At 44.1% G+C, this 19,448-nt stretch overlaps 3 protein-coding genes across 4 annotated transcripts in view; all 3 read right to left on the reverse strand.

Moving 5' to 3' along the window:
- The window catches only part of LOC142943486 (stress-associated endoplasmic reticulum protein 1), a 4,146-nt gene extending 3,825 nt beyond the window's left edge, over window positions 1-321 (reverse strand). The window contains exon 1 of the mRNA XM_076085021.1: window positions 47-321. Coding sequence (XP_075941136.1) covers window positions 47-130 — 84 coding nt within the window. The 5' untranslated portion in view covers window positions 131-321. The remainder of the gene's footprint in view (window positions 1-46) is intronic.
- A 1,010-nt stretch (window positions 322-1,331) lies between these two features.
- Window positions 1,332-2,465, reverse strand: LOC142943440 (C-type natriuretic peptide 2-like). The gene is made up of 2 exons (XM_076084956.1): window positions 2,370-2,465; window positions 1,332-1,649 (listed from the first exon to the last, which is right to left on the reverse strand). Exons 1-2 carry the CDS (start codon window positions 2,463-2,465, stop codon window positions 1,332-1,334), a joined length of 414 nt encoding a protein of 137 aa, XP_075941071.1.
- Window positions 2,466-8,412: 5,947 nt separating this feature from the next.
- eno3 (enolase 3, (beta, muscle)) lies at window positions 8,413-17,129 on the reverse strand. Of its 2 annotated transcripts, XM_076085067.1 has the most exons (14): window positions 16,791-17,129; window positions 14,484-14,573; window positions 11,725-11,820; window positions 11,590-11,648; window positions 11,410-11,479; window positions 11,135-11,268; window positions 10,882-10,998; window positions 10,693-10,798; window positions 10,275-10,472; window positions 9,927-10,003; window positions 9,627-9,751; window positions 9,422-9,530; window positions 8,812-8,870; window positions 8,413-8,668 (listed from the first exon to the last, which is right to left on the reverse strand). In XM_076085067.1, exons 2-14 carry the CDS (start codon window positions 14,566-14,568, stop codon window positions 8,599-8,601), a joined length of 1,305 nt encoding a protein of 434 aa, XP_075941182.1. In that variant the 5' UTR covers window positions 14,569-14,573; window positions 16,791-17,129; the 3' UTR covers window positions 8,413-8,598. The 2 variants fall into 2 exon arrangements, with proteins under 2 accessions (XP_075941182.1, XP_075941181.1); XM_076085066.1 differs by lacking the exon at window positions 16,791-17,129 and having other exon boundaries at window positions 14,484-15,054.
- Between the last annotated feature and the right edge of the window lie 2,319 nt (window positions 17,130-19,448).

The raw sequence follows: 19,448 nt of genomic DNA on the forward strand, positions 1-19,448 counted from the left end.
GGGATCAGTAAGAGAACATGTTAGCCGTTAGCATGGCTGTCAGTACCGATGTCTTCTGGACGTGTCCCCGCTGTGTGATGGTCTTGCTGTGCCGCTCGTTCGCCACCTTCATCCGCTGCACCGCCGACATGTTTCGGGTCTGGACCGAGAGGACGGAGAGAGCCGGGGAACGACCGGGAGGAGGAGGAGGAGCCGGTGCCGGTGAAGAAGATGTCCCGCTGAACGGTGGATCTCTGACCGGTGGTTTGTTTCTGTGTTGTCGGTCCGAATGAAATGCTAATGCTAGTTAGCAAGCTGCTTAGCCGACCGGAGCTAGCTAGTGTGAAGCGACTCTCCTCGTCACGTGACACGGGACAGTCATCCCTCTAGTGGCGGGAAGAAAAATACATAAATGATATACCCTATATATATATATATATATATATATATATATATATATATATATGTATATATGTATATATATATATGTATATGTATATATGTATATATATATATATGTATATGTATATATGTATATATATATATATGTATATATATATATATGTATATATATATACATATATGTATATATATATATGTATATATATATATATATGTATATATATATACATATATGTATATATATATATATGTATATATATATATATGTATATATATATATATGTATATCTTCATGTGTGTAAGAGATGATATTTAAATATACTTCTTGAGAACTGAAACCTATCTACGTCATGTTTTTATGTTTGTTAAATTCTCAGTAGTGATTCTAAATGATGCTTATTATACATATTACAAACAAAACACTTTAAAAACTCTAAAACAATAATTTAAATGAATCATTTATTTTTTTGGTATTTTGGTCAGACACATATGCAACGCTGATTACCGTAATATGTGTGGTATTTGTTATAAATGTATGTTGGTACATAGAGGGTGATAAGAAGCTGTACATGGAGGGACTTAGGACCCAGGGGAATGTAGGTGAAGGAAACAGGAAGAGACGGAAGAGACGTGATAATAACGCGTTAACTTGCCCAGCACTCATATATAGATATAATTTATAATACAGAAATATTGATTCATGATAAAATGAAGCAGCATGAGCCAAGTGGAGTTTGTCTTTTATTTAATTACATCGTGCAGTGAGACTGCACGATGTACACATATACACACACACATATATACACACACACACACAGGGTTCTGCTGGCTGTGCAGTAGCCAGGGGTCAGAGGTGAGAGGTCAATGGTAGGATGTCTACCTGTCTATGTTTCCTTTAGTTTAGTTGAAGTTCCAGCAGGAAGTCTCTGGAGGTCAGAGGTCAGCTTTTATTAACAGCCCAGCCCACTGATGGAGCCGATGCGGTCCATCTTCATCCCGAAGCATCCTCTTCCTCCTCCGATCATGGACTTCCTGCTCCGCCTCCTCATCTTGGACTGCCTCTGGAGGAGGTCCAGGAAGAACCGCGGGACCACCTCTTGTCCGCCGCCGGCCAATCCCCTCGCAGCACCGCCACTCACGGCCAACCCCGTGGAGGGAGACGAGGAGGAGGGGGCGGGGCGTCCGGCTGAGCCCTCTGTGATGTCATCAGAGGTGGGAGGGGCCAAGATGAAAGAAGAGAGGCGAGAGCCGAACAGAGTGTGTAAGACCTGAGGAGAGAGTTTAAAATGTAAACAACATGTCAACACGCCAACATGCCGCCAACACGTCAACACACCGACATGTTGACATGTCTACACATCAACACACCGACATGTCAACACACCGACATGTTGACATGTCTACACATCAACACACCGACATGTCAACACGCCGACATGTTGACATGTCTACACATCAACACACCAACACGTCAACACACCGACATGTCAACACGCCGACATGCCAACACGTCAACACGCCGACATGCCAACACGTCAAGACGCCAACATGTTAACATTTTGTCAGACATGTCAACATGTCTACATGACAACACGTCGACATGCCAACATGCCGACACATCAACACGCCAACATGTTGTCATGCATCATGAACGTCATGTCATGTCGTCATGTCAACATGTCTACATGCCGACATGCCAACACGTCAACACGCCAATACGGCAACACATCAAGAGGCCAACATGTCGACATGCCAACACGCCTACATGTCAACATGTTGTCCTGCACAATGAACGTCATGTCATGCCGACATGTCAACATGTTGTCTTGCATGATGAATGTCATGTCATGCTAACACGTCAACACGTCAACATGCCGACATGTTGTCCTGCACGATGAATGTCATGCATGTCATTCATCATGTCTACATGCCAACATGTCTGGGTGATGAAGGTGATGATGATGAAGATCATGGTGGTCTCCACAGACCCGTTTGTCGTCTCGTTGTCGTCTCGACTCCACGGCGACGGTGAGGAAGAGGAGGAGGAGAGGAACGAAGGAGGAGGAGGAAGATGAAGCAGCCATCTTTGTTTCTGTGGAGGAAAATAAGAAAGAAAATTAATAAAGTGTTACCATAGCAACAGAGTCTACTGTATCCTGATTGGCTGCAGGGTGTTCTGATGCAGAGTCCTCTGCTGCTACAGACCATGAGGAGCCCCAGACCACTAGGAGCCCCAGACCTCTACGAGCCCCAGACCATCAGGAGCCCCAGACCACTAGGAGCCCCAGACCATCAGGAGCCCCAGACCACTAGGAGCCCCAGACCACTAGGAGCCCCAGACCATCAGGAGCCCCAGACCACTAGGGGCCCCAGACCACTAGGAGCCCCAGACCACCAGGAGCCCCAGACCATCAGGAGCCCCATACCACTAGGGGCCCCAGACCACTAGGAGCCCCAGACCCTCAGGATTCCCAGACCATCAGGAGCCCCAGACCATCAGGAGCCTTAGACCATCAGGAGCCCCAGACCACCAGGAGCCCCAGACCATCAGGAGCCTCAGACCACTAGGGGCCCCAGACCACTAGCAGCCCCAGACCATCAGGAGCCCCAGACCACCAGGAGCCCCAGATTTAATGGACTATTTGGGGGACAGGGGGGCCACCTGGACCCACCAAACCATCATCAGTACAGATGACGGAGCTTCTTTATTTATGTATTCACTGTTTAAACTGCTTTTTAACTTTTATATTTGAATAAACATTTAAATGTTGTCTCAGTGACGTTCTGCTGGTTATGGTTTGAATAATGTCCCCTCTGGGCTTCCGTACTCCTGGTTCAATAGAAATGAATCAGATCACATGACCGGCTTTAATCACATTAGATCAGATTGAATACTGTAAAAACTTTATTGATCCGTGAGACGAACGTGACGTATAAAACCACCAAAGAAGAAGAATAAAGAACAATAAAGTCACTCACCGATGAAGAGAAATATTCCAACAGAAGGACCGTGCTGCTCGTCTGGTGAGTCCGTCCTGTCTCACTGTCAGGACGGGTCGCTGGTCCACCAGCTCACAGACCCGGCCTTAAGTACGACATCAGAGCTGTGATGTCACGCATTCTTACCACGTTACCCCCAACGACGGGTCTCACACACACACACACACACACAGACAAAAGTAGAAGATCTGTGTGTGAAGACTTTGAAACATGGAGGAAAGAAAAGAGACGATAACATCGACCAATCAGACGCGAAGGTTCATGAAATAAAACACACCTGAGAAGAGTTCATTCATAAATAACAGATCACTTTTTCATCATGGGGTCCTGGAGTCTGTGAGAAGTTTCCAGAGGTCCACTGTAAGTCTTAAATAGGCCTTGAAGAGGTTCCAGGGGTCCTTGAGAAGGTACAAATCAAGGAGGCTCAAATGGTTGTTAAGGATGCTGCAGTCCTTGAAGATTATCCTAGAGGCCTTGAGGAGGGTTACAGAGTCCTTCCGAAGGTATCAGAGGTACCTGAGGAAGTTAAAATGGTTCCTAACTAGATTTCAAGGGCCCTTGAAGAGGATCCTGGAGTCTTAGAGGTGTTTAGTCATTGAAGGGGATCCTGGAATTGTTAAAGAGGTTCTCGGAAGCATTTCCGAAAGTCCTTAAGGAGTATCAGAGATTCTTTCCAGGGACAATAAGTCATTGAGAACGCTCAAATTGGGGGTTAAAGGACCTTTCAGACGGTACCAGAGGTCCTTGAGGATGTTCTAGGACCTTATAGATGGTACCAGAGGTCATTGAGGGGGTTCTAGGACCTTATAGATGGTACCAGAGGTCCTGGAGGGGGTTCTAAGACCTTGTAGATGGTACCAGAGGTCATTGAGGATGTTCTAGGACCTTATAGATGGTACCAGCGGTCCTTGATGGGGTTCTAGGACCTTATAGATGGTACCAGAGGTCCTTGAGGGGGTTCTAAGACCTTGTAGATGGTACCAGAGGTCCTTGAGGATGCTCTAGGACCTTACAGATGCTACCAGATGTCCTTGAGGGGGTTCTAAGACCTTGTAGATGGTACCAGAGGTCCTTGAGGATGCTCTAGGACAGTGGTCACCAACCTTTTTAAGCCCAAGATCCCCGACCTCTGCCTTGGTGACAGGGAAGATCTACCTATTGAGGCGTTGAGAGAAAAAGACTGTCCAGACCAGGGGCGTTTCTACGATTCAAAGAAAGGGGGGGCGTAGCCCCAAGGGGAGCGCACCATGTTTGCGCATATAGTGCGCGGCAATTTTTTTTGGGGCCTATTTGGGGCCGCGAAAATCCATTGTTTCAGACAGTTCATAGATTGGTTGAATCAGAAAGAGTGTGATTTTGCTCTGTAGTTTTGCTTGCATTCAGTATATGATAACACAAGAGACAGAATTTCAGGGTCATAGTGAAATTTGACAACACAAATATAAACTTTTCTCAAATAAAGAGGGAAATAATTGTCCTGCTTGTAAAGGAAAGACGGATAAACTAGCTTTCATATCCGCGTCACTCCCAAATCCTAACTCTTAAAGGGACCGCACACAGTGGATGGAGAACGGACCTGACAGTGTCAACTTTTGAGTTGTTTACTTGTTTTATTATGAGCAGAAGAGAATAAGATTTTGATCAACATTTACATCTATCTTGTTGTCCGTGTAGTTTTTACATACCAGTGATGTTTTATGCTAATTTGGACACTATCACTGAGATAAAGATGAACTAGTTCAGTGTCAAATATACCATTCAATGGAGAAAAAAAACATGAATAACAAAAATAAAAGAACACATTTCAAGTACATCTTAATTATCGAATGATAAATATTGTATGATGGGCTGGAATGGAAGGCACCCAATGCATTCACTATAATCAAGTCAAGCTAGGATTACAATGTACAGAGAAAAACACTATAGGACGAGATCCGGACAGGACTTTCCGCTTTGACATGATTTTAATCAGTCTGAAGTTGCTTTCGCGTTGCCTGTCGATTGTGCACACGTCTCTTCAGTTGCATGCCCTTATAAGGAGCTGGCGGGGCGTTTCTATATGCAAATCCAGGTGCACGCGATTTAAGAATCCTCATTCGGGGAGCACAGTTCTCAGCTGTGCTCCCCCGAATGAGGAAGTGCACTTCGGCTGTGTAAGAACCCATTTTCAGGCCTAGATCTTTTCTGGCGTTGGTATTCCGAAGTCCGTAACAAAACATTTCAGAAGACACTTCAGAAAATGTTCGAGAATGAGGCCCAATGTGTTTCTGAATTTATTTAAATTTTATTTTGGAGAGCAACGGGGAAAGTCTCCGAGATCGACCAGTGGATCGCGATCGACGGGTTGGCGACCACTGCTCTAGGACCTTTCAGATGGTACCAGAGGTCTTTGAGGGGGTTCTAAGACCTTATAGATGGTACCAGAGGTCCTTGAGGATGTTCCAGGACCTTTCAGATGGTACCAGAGGTCCTTGAGGGGGTTATATGACCTTATAGATGGTACCAGAGGTCCTTGAGAGGGTTATAATACATTATAGATGGTACCAGAGGTCCTTGAGGATGCTCTATGACCTTATAGATGGTATCAGAGGTCCTTGAGGATGTTCCAGGACCTTTCAGATGGTACCAGAGGTCCCTGAGGGGGTTCCAGGTCCTTGAGGTTCTGATGTCTTTCTCAGACCCTTGTGACCTCTGACCTCGGTCATCCCTCCTCGTCGTAAACTGTCACCGCGGCGACCGCGGCGTCGTGAGCAACTATTTCCTGTGGAAGGAGGCGGGGCTAGTGAGGTTCACATGCTCCAAAGGATAGGTGTGTGTGTGTGTTTAATGACCCCCCCATCGTCTTTGTCCCAGTCAGACGTCTTTGTCCCGCCCCCCATTCATCCTCCGACGCCATCGACAACGCACATAAAACACACACACACACACACACACACACACACACACACACACACACAGTAAGCAGTAAGCAAGGGTCATCTATCACCTCATTAGAGAGAAAGAGGCTGATCACAAAACCTCTGTGTGTGTGTGTGTGTGTGTGTGTGTGTGTGTGTGTGTGTGTGTGTTGTGACACACAACATTCCTCTCCCCCCACAGTGACACACACACACACACACACACACACACACACACACACACACATCCTCACAAACCAGGTTAATAATAATAATAATAATACTTTCATTTGATATAGCGCATTTCTAAATACCCAAAGACGCTTTACAGGGCAGAGACAAACAGAACAAACAAATGAAAAGAAAGACAGAGGAGCAAACAGAACAAACAAACAAGACATTTTGGTACAAAAGGAAGCTGGAGCGTCTGTGTGGAATGGGTCCTGTAGTGGAGGGTAGGGTTTAGGGGTTAGCAGGTGGAGGGTAGGGTGCAGGGTTAGCAGGTGGAGGGTAGGGTGCAGGGGTTAGTAGGTGGAGGGTAGGGTGCAGGGGTTAGCAGGTGGAGGGTAGGGTGCAGGGTTAGCAGGTGGAGGGTAGGGTGCAGGGGTTAGTAGGTGGAGGGTAGGGTGCAGGGGTTAGCAGGTGGAGGGTAGGGTGCAGGGGTTAGCAGGTGGAGGGTAGGGTGCAGGGTTAGCAGGTGGAGGGTAGGGTGCAGGGGTTAGCAGGTGGAGGGTAGGGTGCAGGGGTTAGCAGGTGGAGGGTAGGGTGCAGGGGTTAGCAGGTGGAGGGTAGGGTGCAGGGTTAGCAGGTGGAGGGTAGGGTGCAGGGGTTAGCAGGTGGAGGGTAGGGTGCAGGGGTTAGCAGGTGGAGGGTAGGGTGCAGGGTTAGCAGGTGGAGGGTAGGGGTGCAGGGTTAGCAGGTGGAGGGTAGGGTGCAGGGTTAGCAGGTGGAGGGTAGGGGTGCAGGGTTAGCAGGTGGAGGGTAGGGTGCGAGTTTGAAGAGGTGGGTTTTGAGGGCTTGTTTGAATGTTGATAGGGAGGGAGCCTCACGGATGTGGATGGAGAGGGCGTTCCAGAGGGGAGGTGCAGCAGCTGAGAAGGCCCTGTCACCCCAGGTCCAGCGCTTGGTCCTGATGGTCTTCAGAGTGTTAGCACTGGCGGACCTGAGGCAACGGGTTGGGGCGTGGAGGGGGAGGAGGTCTGAGAGGTAGGCCAGGTTGTTTAGGGCTTTGTAGGTGGTGAGTAGTATTTTAAAGTCTATTCTGTATTTGACTGGGAACCAGTGGAGGTTGCGAAGGACCGGGGTGATGTGTTCATAGCGGCGGTATGTAATTATTACACTATAATACATGTAATTATTACACTAGAATACATGGAATTAATACACTAGAATACATGTAATTAATACACTATAAAACATGTAATTATTACACTAGAATACATGTAATTAATACACTAGAATACATGTAATTAATACACTATAATACATGTAATTATTACACTAGAATATATGTAATTAATTCACTAGAATACATGTAATTAATTCACTAGAATACATGTAATTATTACACTAGAATACATGTAATTATTACACTAGAATAAATGTAATTAATTAACTAGAATACATGTAATTATTACACTAGAATATATGTAATTAATTCACTAGAACACATGTAATTATTACACTAGAATACATGTAATTATTACACTAGAATAAATGTAATTAATTCACTAGAACACATGTAATTATTACACTAGAATACATGTAATTAATTCCCTATAATACATGTAATGAATACACTATAATACATGTAATTATTACACTAGAATATATGTAATTATTACACTAGAATACATGTAATTAATACACTAGAATACATGTAATTATTACACTAGAATAAATGTAATTAATTCACTAGATTACATGTAATTATTACACTAGAATAAATGTAATTAATTCACTAGAATACATGTAATTATTACACTACAATAAATGTAATTAATTCACTAGAATAAATGTAATTAATACACCAGAATAAATGTAATTAATTCACCACAATACATGTAATTAATACACTAGAATACATGTAAATATTAAAATCTTAGTTATGTTAACAAAGTAAAACAGAGTAAAGTTTCTTTCTTTCGTCTTTATTGTGTTTTATATAGAAAACATCATTCATGGAATTATTTTTAGGAAGGCGGGGTCAAACCCGCCATGACCTCTGACCCCTCAACCCCACCTGGAGGGGGGAGGGGCTTCAGGGTGGTCAGTTGTCAGTCAGTTGTCACAGTGACAGACAGGAAGTCAGGGCAGAGCTTCAGTTGATTTTTGGGTGGCGGTAGTCTTTACCGGCAAACTTGGCTTTGTCTCCGAGCTCCTCCTCGATCCTGCAGGTCAGAAGTCAGAGGTCACATCTTACAGATCTTTATTCTTCTGTCAACTCTTAGACTCAAAAACGCTCCAACTTTGTAAAGTAAACAGCCATGCTTTTACTTTGAAAAGTACTGTGTGAATGACAGGAAGTTCTCACCTCATCAGCTGGTTGTATTTGGCTAGACGCTCTGACCTGCAGGGAGCACCGGTCTTAATCTGAGAGAGAGAGAGACAGGTAGAGAGAGACAGGTAGAGGTAGAGAGAGAGAGAGAGACAGACAGGTAGAGAGAGAGACAGACAGGTAGAGAGAGACAGACAGAGAGAGAGAGACAGGTAGAGAGAGAGACAGACAGACAGACAGGTAGAGAGAGAGAGAGAGACAGGTAGAGAGAGAGAGAGAGACAGAGAGACAGACAGGTAGAGAGAGAGAGAGAGAGACAGAGAGAGAGACAGACAGACAGGTAGAGAGAGAGAGAGACAGAGAGACAGACAGGTAGAGAGAGAGAGAGAGAGACAGACAGACAGGTAGAGAGAGAGAGAGAGAGAGAGAGACAGGTGGTCAGTGAATCAGACACTTCATTGAACAGCTGTTGTTGTTTTCATCCTTTTCCTGATCTACGTGCCTCCATACTTTATTTTCCCTCTACCCGTCTCCCTTTCCCCCCGTCTGTCTATCTGTCTGTTTAGCTGTATGTCTGTGTGTCTGTCTCTTTCCCTCTTCCCCCGTCTGTCTGTCCTTCTACCTGTCTGTCTGAGTGTGTGTCTACCTGTCCAGTACAGAGTCCCACCACCAGGTCAGAGATGAAGGTGTCTTCAGTCTCTCCGGAGCGATGGCTGACCATCACACCCCAACCGCTGCTCTGAGCCAGCTTACACCTGAGAGAGAGACAGGTAGGAAGACAGACAGTCGGTCAGGGAAGGGGAGGGATCGTTAGAGAGGCAGGCAGACAGAGAGAGAGACAGGTGTCTTACGCCTGGATGGACTCGGTCACAGAGCCGATCTGGTTGACTTTGAGCAGCAGACAGTTACAAGCCTTCTTGTCCACGGCCTGCTGGATCCTCTTTGGATTGGTCACCGTCAGGTCGTCTCCTACGATCTGATTGGTTAGAAACACACACACACACACACACACACACATACAGGTGAGTCACTTTAAAGTCTGATCCACAAAAAATATTCAGACTCACATTCAAGCCTGGTCACCTCATCTGTGACTGTCTGTCTGACTCTCTGTCTGTCTGTCTGCATACCTGTCTGTCTGTCTGTCTCACCTGGATGTCTGTGGAGGCGGTGAACTTGGCCCAGTTCTCCCAGTCGTCCTGGTCAAACGGATCCTCAATGGACTGGACTGGAGACAGAAAGAGAGACAGACAGGTAGAGAACAAAGTAGATTATTATATTAGAACTTAATCACATCCAGTTCTTTGCAGATGACTGTGTAGTTTATCTCAGTAACATGTTGTACTGAAAGAGATCGGTACCGGGGTAGCCCTTGATGAAGCTACGGTACAGGTCTGTCTACCTGTCCAGAGTTCATCACAGTAACGTACCGGGGTAGCCCTTGATGAAGCTGCGGTACAGGTCTGACTACCTGTCCAGAGTTCATCACAGTAACGTACCGGGGTAGCCCTTGATGAAGCTGCGGTACAGGTCTCCCAGCTGGTCTCCACTGATGTGTCTGGACGGGTCGTCGGGGGACTTGAAGTCCAGGTCGTACTTCCCGGCCCTGAAGAACTCGGATGCGGCCACGTCCATCCCGATGATGATCTTGTCGGGGTAACCGGCCTTCTCGATGGCCGACTTCAGCAGCTCCAGAGCTGAAAGACAGAGATGAGAGACGTTTTTAGTTCTGATTCGGGAATCAAACCCACGACTTTCCTACTCATGTACACTCCCTGTGATCTTCAGCTGGGAGCGTAAACACTCTAAAACTAATTATTATTTAGTGTATTCATTAGCTTGAAGACGGCTTCTAAAGCTCATGCAAAAGGACCAGTCAGATAGACGGTCAGGCAGACAGACAGGTGCATGTCTCACCCTCGTTGTTCTCCAGGATGTTGGGGGCGAAGCCTCCCTCGTCTCCCACGTTGGTGGCGTCTTTACCGTACTTTGCCTTGATCACGTTCTTCAGGTTGTGGTAGACCTGAACATCCAAATACAGTTAGACATACAAACCAATACCAACAATAATACTGATACAAGTACTGATACAAGTACTAATACAACCTCGGCGCCGATCCTCATGGCCTCGTGGAAGTTGGCGGCTCCAACTGGAAGAATCATGAACTCCTGCATGGCCAGTTTGTTTCCAGCATGGCTTCCTCCGTTAATCACGTTAAAGGCCTGCAGAGAAAACGTTTATCAGCCAGCTAGCATTTAGCACCGACGCTAACTGATCAGTCTTTTTATCATTTGACTTGTGATCTGCTGAAGTCAGAGCCAAAGCCCCGCCCACCCACCAGAAGCCCCTCCCACTCACAGGAACAGGAAGTATGACATCTTTGTGTCCGGCGAGGTCCGCGATGTGGCGGTAAAGAGGAACTCCCTTCTCCGCTGCTCCGGCCTTACAGACGGCCAGCGACACGCCCAGGATGGAGTTGGCACCAAACTGAGCTGTAGAGAGGCAGACAGGTCAGACAGACGGGTCAGAAAGAGAGACAGACAGGTCAGAAAGAGAGGCAGACAGGTCAGATAGACGGGTCAGAAAGAGAGGCAGACAGGTCAGACAGACAGGTCAGATAGAGAGGTCCTTACATTTGTTCTCAGTGCCATCCAACTCCAGCATGAACTTGTCGATCTTCTCCTGCTCAACAACGCTGAAGTTCTGGAGAGACAGACAGGTAGACAGACAGGTAGACAGACAGGTAGGTAGACAGACTTTTAATTGACAGTTCAAATACAGTGTTTAATGACATTCTGATCTTCTGCTGGTACCTTAGCAATCAGTTTGGGGGCGATGTCTTTGTTAACATGGTCCACGGCCTTAATGGTGCCTGATGGGATAAATACAAACATTACAGACAGTCTGTGGGGATTCGAACCCTCAACCTCTTACTGCCTTGCTCCTACCTTTGCCCAGGTAGCGGCTCTTGTCTCCATCACGAAGCTCCAGAGCTTCATGGACTCCAGTCGATGCACCGCTGGGAACAGCTGCCCTGAAGAGACCTGAGAGACAGACAGGCAGAGGGACAGACAGAGAGACAGACAGGAAGACACAGACACAGACAGACCGAGACACAGTGTGGTAGAGAGGCAGACAGGCAGAGAGATAGACAGAAAGACAGAAGGAGAGACAGACAGGCAGAAAGACAGGCAGAGAGGCAAAGAGACAGACCAAGAGTCAGATGGGTAGAGAGACAGAAAAGCAGACAGAGAGACAGACAGATAGGTACAGAGGCAGACAAGCAGACAGAGAGAGAAGGAGAGACAGACAGAAAGACAGACAGAGACACAGACAGGCAGAGAGACAGATGGGTAGAGAGACAGACAGACAGGTAGAGAGGCAGACAGAGACAGAAGGAGAGACAGACAGGCAGAAAGTTGGAGTTGTTGAAAGGTTCTCTTGTGATGTAGCTAGGCTAACAGTTCCCCCTACTTCCAGTCTATGTGCTAAGCTAGGCTAACCACACCCTGGCTATATATAAATATTCAATATACATATATATATATATAAACATCGAACAAAAAGTTCGGAAATCTGCCAAATCTTCTCTGCCAAACAGCTTATTCTGCTGTTGCTATTGACCGTCAGGCCCGTTTGCGCTGATGTCGGCAACACCTGCACTGGAACCTGAACATGTGGAGGAACGTTATGTTCAGCGATGAGTCCAGATTCTGTCTAAGGAAGTTGGATCGTAGGGTCAAAGTGTGGAGAAGACAGGGAGAACGCTATGCTGATTGCTGCACCGGTGGAGGCAGTGTGATGGTGTGGGGCGGCATCTCCATCACTGGAGAAACGAGGCTTGTCTTCATTGGAGGCAATCTCAATGCAGAGAGATATCGAGATGAGGTTCTGCAACCAGTGGCAATCCCATTTCTCCACAGTCTGGGACCGAACTCCATCCTCCAAGATGAAGACGCTCGCCCCCACAGAGCGGTTCATCAGAGACTACCTCCAGAATGTGGGAGTAGAGGATGGAATGGCCTGCCAGCAGTCCTGACCTCAACCCAAGTGAACACTTGTGGGACCAGCTGTTCGTGCCAGAGTGACCAACACAACCACGTTGGCTGACTTGCGACAAATCCTGCTTGAGGAGTGGAATGCCATCCCACAGCAGTGTGTGAGCAGGCTGGTGACCAGCATGAGGAGGAGGAGCCAGGCTGGTGACCAGCATGAGGAGGAGGAGGAGCCAGGCTGTTGACCAGCATGAGGAGGAGGAGCCAGGCTGGTGACCAGCATGAGGAGGAGGAGCCAGGCTGGTGACCAGCATGAGGAGGAGGAGCCAGGCTGGTGACCAGCATGAGGAGGAGGAGCCAGGCTGGTGTGGCTGTGTATGGTTCTTCCACACGCTACTGAGGCTCCTGTTTGTTAAATTGCCAATATGTCTCGTTTCTTCCTTGTAACTGATAGACTTCAATCATCCAATCCACCAAACAACACCAAACAAGAGTCAATAGCAACAGCAGAATAAGCTGTTTGCATTGGCAGAGAAGATTTGGCAAATTGTTCATGGGCACAACCCACATACTCAGCTGTGCTGCTCATCCCACAAATGCATGTTCCTTATAAATGTGGTGCCGTTTGAAATAAACAGGCTTTCCAATGGTATAACATTTATTGCCAAGAAGCATTGTTACAACAGAGAAATAATCTACCAAACACTCATTTCCGAACTTTTTATATATATATATATTTATAGTGCTGGGCAAGTTAACGAGTTAATTTTGCGTTAACGCATTCATTAATTAACGCCGACAATTATTTTATCGCGCGTTAACGCATTTTTAAAATTTATTATTATAATTTATAATTTATTTATAAATAAATTGCATTTATTATATATACTATATATATATATTTTTTTTTTAATTGAAAGACAAGAGACAATACATATACATAACAACAAGAGGATGACAAGAACAGTGGGATAAAAGCTAGCAAACATCCTATAGTCAGTTGTGTATGTATGTGTGTGTACGTGTGTGTGTGTGTGTGTGTATGTGTGTGTGAACGTGTGTGTGTGTGTGTGTGTGTGTGTGTGTGTGTGTGTGTGTGTCCTTGAGCCTTTTGAGATGGGAAAAAAATTAAATAATAATAATTTAAAAACAACAAAAAAACACAAAAAAAACAGGTAAGTATTTTTAATTTATTATTATTGTAACAGACTGTCTCATGTTTATCGTTTTGTATTGGAGATATGATGTCCCTTCAGGGTTGCCGTAGAGAAAAGGCAACTTCCGCTTCTGGTCGAGGGGGGGGGGGGGGGGGGGGTCAGAAATAAAGAGAGAAGCTGCACCAGCTGTTGCTCTCCCTGGAGACTACTGGACATCGCTGCGGTAAAGTCAGCAGACACTTACATGTTAGTGCACCTATATGCTGACATTCACGGTAAACGCATTTAACCGGCACAGATCGAGCGAAGGACTTTGAAAGTTAGCGGAAAGATTAACGTTAGCCCAGCACTAATATATATATATAATAATATATAAGACAGGCAGAGAGAGAGAGAATTTGAATATATATATATATATATATATATATATATATATATATATATATATATATATATATATATATATATATATATATATATATATATATATATATATATATATATATTATATATATATATATATATATACTGTATATATGTGTAAACATTGCTCACCCTTGGCCGTCCATAGGTCCACCTCCACTGTGGGGTTTCCTCTGGAGTCCAGAATCTCCCGAGCATGAATCTTAGTGATCGACATCTTGACTGATGGACAGACAGAGAGCGAGAGCGAGCGAGAGAGAGAGAGAGAGAGAGACAGACAGAGAGAGAGACAGAGAGACAGAGAGAGAGACCAATGGAGCAGATCTGAGTTTTGGGTTGAATTGGGAGAGAGAAAGAGAGAGAGAGAGATCTATCTATCCATGGATCTCTCTCTCTCACTTCGCTCCTCCCTTTGCTTCGGTGTCGGAGAGCTGCGGTGGTCTACAGGTAACGTGGGAGCAATGGGGGCTCTGTCTCACACCACTTTATGAGATGTTGCATTAATATTATTGTTATATTGATATTGTTGTGTATTGATGTTATTGTATGTTTAATGTTTTGATGCTTTGGCAATACTGTTTTTAAACTTTCATGCCAATAAATCAAAATTTGAATTTAATTGAATTGAGAGAGAGAGAGAGACAGAGAGAGAGACACAGAGACAGACAGACAGAGAGAGACAGAGAGAGAGAGAGAGAGACAGACAGAGAGAGAGACAGACAGACAGAGAGACAGACAGAGAGAGAGAGAGAGAGACAGACAGAGAGAGAGACACAGAGACAGACAGACAGAGAGAGAGACACAGAGACAGACAGACAGAGAGAGAGACAGACAGAGAGAGACAAACAGACAGACAGACAGAGAGAGAGAGAGAGAGAGAGACACACAGAGAGAGAGAGAATTTGAATTTTGTCAAGTCGGAGAGGAATGAACCATTGACCTTGAAAAAACAGCATTCAATTATGAACCAAAGTGTGTGTGTGCGTGTTAAATGTGTGTGTGTGTGTGTGTGTGTGTGTGTGTGTTAAATGTGTGTGTGTGTGCGTGTGTGTGACCTGCTCTAGAGATCCTGTGTGACGCCATGATGCCTCCAGACACCAGTCCCCTATCAGACTCCTCCCACAAACCACCCAGCCAATCACAGTCTCACTCATGGCGGGACCAATAAGGAGTGAGGGAGAGACCATGTGGTGACAGAGGAGGGGTGGGGGGGGGGGGTTCCTTATCGTCCTGAGTTATTAATACAGTAAGTGTGGGGGACCCTTTGACCTTTTCCCTGACCTTTCTACAGCGGTCATGACTTCCTCTTTGCTCTTATAGAATTACACATACACACACACTTATTAATGTCGTTGACATTTGAAGAGGTATTTGTGACTCTTCTCCCTAAAGGTCTGTTCCCCAACATTACTCGTGACATATTAGCATTCCTAGCATTAGCATCACTATAATATTAGAGCTAACAACAGTTCTACTAGCGGCAGAGGCTGTAGCAGTGTTAGCAACATTAGCAATATTAGCATTAGTGGAGAAGAACTAGAAGAAACAGTGTTAGCAACATTAGCATATTAGCATATTAGCATTAGTGGATAAGAACTAGTAGAAACAGTGTTAGCATATTAGCATTAGTGGAGAATCACTAGTAGAGACAGTGTTAGCAACATTAGCATATTAGAATAGTATAAGAGGCAGATTTAGTAGTACTGTATTAGCATAGCATTATTTTTAGTGTGTGCGTGTTGATGTGAGTGTGTGTGTGTGTGTGTTGACGTGTGGGTGTGTGTGTGTGTGTGTGTTGATAAGTCAGTCTTGGCAGCAGAACAACAGCTGAGTGGTAACAGTACACTTTGAAACCACTTATGGCCTTTACTGTACACACACACACACACACACACTAAAACACACACACACACACACACACACACACTAAAACACACACACACTAAAACACACACAAACACACACTGCAGGAGAGGAAGGACAATTCACAATGTACTTAAAACTACTGCTAAAACTTCTACTATGTCTTCTAATTACTACTGCTACTCTGAATACTACTGCTAAAAGTACTGGTACTATTACAGTATTACACTACTACAGAGTATACTACGTAGTATATAGTATACTATATACTACAGAGTATACTACGTAGTATTAGCTCAGGTAGTACTGAGACTGAAGGGTTCAGATCTGGACTTTGTGCTGCTGTTTGTTTGACCTTCAGGCTGCTAAAGATCAGAGACCGACGGCTGTCCTCTCTTTAGTTTACGTCAAGACACAAAGACACAAAGAATCAAAGACTCAAAGACACAAAGAATCAAAGACACAAAGACACAAAGAATCAAAGACACAAAGACACTCTAACAACTCCTTCAAAATAATAGACATGCAGCCACAAAGAGTTTGAGATCAACAAACAGGAAACAGTTTGTCACCTACCTGAGGAGAAGAGGAGGCGTCTGTCTGACTGTCTGACTGACGGGGAAAGTGTCCCTCTGCTACGCTGCAGGGCTTTTATAGAGGAGGAGGAAGAGGAACAAGAGGAGGAGCAGGAGGAAGAGGAGGAGGAGGAGGAAGAGGAGAAGAGTGTTGCCTTTGACCACCAGCTTCTAACCAGCTGTTCGTCGAGTCGACGTTTGAGCCAACAGTAAAGAAATGAAGTCCAGCTGAGAACCAGAGAACGCTATCTCCACAACAGAGAGCATGAATATGTGTACTACAAGTATTCATGTCTGAGTACTATCATCAGGATCAGAGAGCATGAATATGTGTACTACAAGTATTCATGTCTGAGTACTATCATCAGGATCAGAGAGGATGAATATGTGTACTACAAGTATTCATGTCTGAGTACTATCATCAGGATCAGAGAGGATGAATATGTGTACTACAAGTATTCATGTCTGAGTACTATCATCAGGATCAGAGAGCATGAATATGTGTACTACAAGTATTCATGTATGAGTACTATCATCAGGATCAGAGAGCATGAATATGTGTACTACAAGTATTCATGTATGAGTACTATCATCAGGATCAGAGAGCATGAATATGTGTACTACAAGTATTCATGTCTGAGTACTATCATCAGGATCAGAGAGGATGAATATGTGTACTACAAGTATTCATGTCTGAGTACTATTATCAGGATCAGAGAGGATGAATATTAATACATTAATAATATGTCTGTTTCTCTGTGGAGGGACAGAGAAGGTCAAAGTTCATCTGAAGAGGAAACATGAGACAAGCTCTAAAGGGCACCAACACACACACACACACACACACACACACACACACAGTTTCCTCATCAAAGGTCCAGAACATCAGAATATGATTCTGATTAATATGATATAATTATTAAAGTTGTATTAACGACTGTATGTCAACAACAATCAGATTAATAAAGTTTAATTGAATAATATCTCAACAATGTTTATTGTCAGATTTCAAATGTAACCAGATGAATTATAAATGATATATATATATATATATATTAGTGCTGGGCAACGATCGCGATTAATCTCATTGTTATGGCAAAGTTCAACAATGAATTCAAAAGTAGTGTATTTTATTTTGAAAGTACTGCTATATGAACAAAAGGTCAATAACATTTGGTTTGTAAACACTTTAAACACACAGCAGAGTGAGAGGGTCGTCACAACATATACATATATATATATATATATATATACATATATATATATATATATATATATACATATACATATATATATATATACATATATATATATATATACATATACATATATATATACATATACATATATATATATATACATATATATATATATATACATATACATATATATATACATATATATATATACATATACATATACATATATATATATATATACATATACATATACATATATATATATACATATACATATATATATATATACATATATATATATATATATACATATACATATATATATACATATATATATATACATATACATATACATATATATATATATACATATACATATATATATATATACATATATATATATATATACATATATATATATATGGTGTGGTGACGCCAACTCGGACTGCGAGAAACCTGGGTGTGACCCTGGACGACCAACTGCCGTTCTCAGCAAACATTGCATTGGTTACACGCTCCTGCAGATTCCTGCTCTACAACATCAGGAGGATTCACTTCCTCACTGATGAGACGGTGCAGGTGCTCATCCAGGCTCTTGTCATCTCCTGGACTACTGCAACTCACTACTTGCCGGAGCCCCGGCGTCGGCCATCAGACCTCTGGAGCTTGTCCAGAAAGCTGCAGCTCGTCTGGTGTTCAATCGCCCCAAGTTCTCCCACACAACTTCTCTTCTCCGTTCTCTACACTGGCTCCCTGTAGGATCCTCCAGTTTAAGACTCTGGTGCTAGCCTACAGGGCAGTGAAGGGAACAGCTCCTTCCTATCTCCAGGCCACGGTCAAGCCCTACACCCCCGCCGACCACTTCGCTCTGCTGCCTCGGGGCGATCGGTTGCCCCGTCGCTCAGAGGTCCTGCGGTCGATCGACCCGGTCGCGGCTGTTTCCTGTCCTGGCCCCACAGTGGTGGAATGAACTCCCCACTGACGTCAGGACAGCAGAGTCACTGCCCATCTTTCATCAGGCTGAAGACTCACCTCTTCAAGAAGGCCTACCCTTCCGCTTAGCACTTACTTTGCATCTATTGTATTCATACTAGCTTATTGCACTTATTGTTTTTATATTAGTCTGTGGCACTTATTGCATTCATTTGTTTCTGCACTGTACGTTGGCTCTGGTTTATGCTCTTAGATGCTTGTTTAAAGGACATGCACTTATTACTTCTGGTGACTAGTTCTCTCGAAAACCGATGTTGAATACACTTATTGTAAGTCGCTTTGGATAAAAGCGTCTGCTAAATGACTGTAATGTAATGTAATGTAATATATATATATATATATACATATACATATACATATATACATATATATATGTATATATATATATATACAGTATATTCACATATTTGATTGGTTGGCTGAGTAGCATCACGTGATGCGATTTACAACGCATGTAATTGGTCGGT

Source organism: Anarhichas minor, unplaced genomic scaffold (assembly GCF_050575085.1).
Source record: "Anarhichas minor isolate MPS153535 unplaced genomic scaffold, ASM5057508v1 ptg000137l, whole genome shotgun sequence".
Classification (NCBI taxonomy): Eukaryota; Metazoa; Chordata; class Actinopteri; order Perciformes; family Anarhichadidae; genus Anarhichas; species Anarhichas minor.

Coding starts and splice junctions, on each gene's coding strand:
- LOC142943440 (XM_076084956.1), bottom strand. CDS start 2,465: ATGGCTGCTTCATCTTCCTCCTCCTCCTTCGTTCCTCTCCTCCTCCTC. Junction 1,650..2,369: donor GACAACGAGACGACAAACGG/GTCTGTGGAGAC, acceptor CTCTCTCCTCAG/GTCTTACACACTCTGTTCGG.
- eno3 (XM_076085067.1), bottom strand. CDS start 14,568: ATGTCGATCACTAAGATTCATGCTCGGGAGATTCTGGACTCCAGAGGA. Junction 10,799..10,881: donor CCATGAGGATCGGCGCCGAG/GTTGTATTAGTA, acceptor TTGGATGTTCAG/GTCTACCACAACCTGAAGAA. Junction 9,531..9,626: donor GTGACCGAGTCCATCCAGGC/GTAAGACACCTG, acceptor TCTCTCTCTCAG/GTGTAAGCTGGCTCAGAGCA.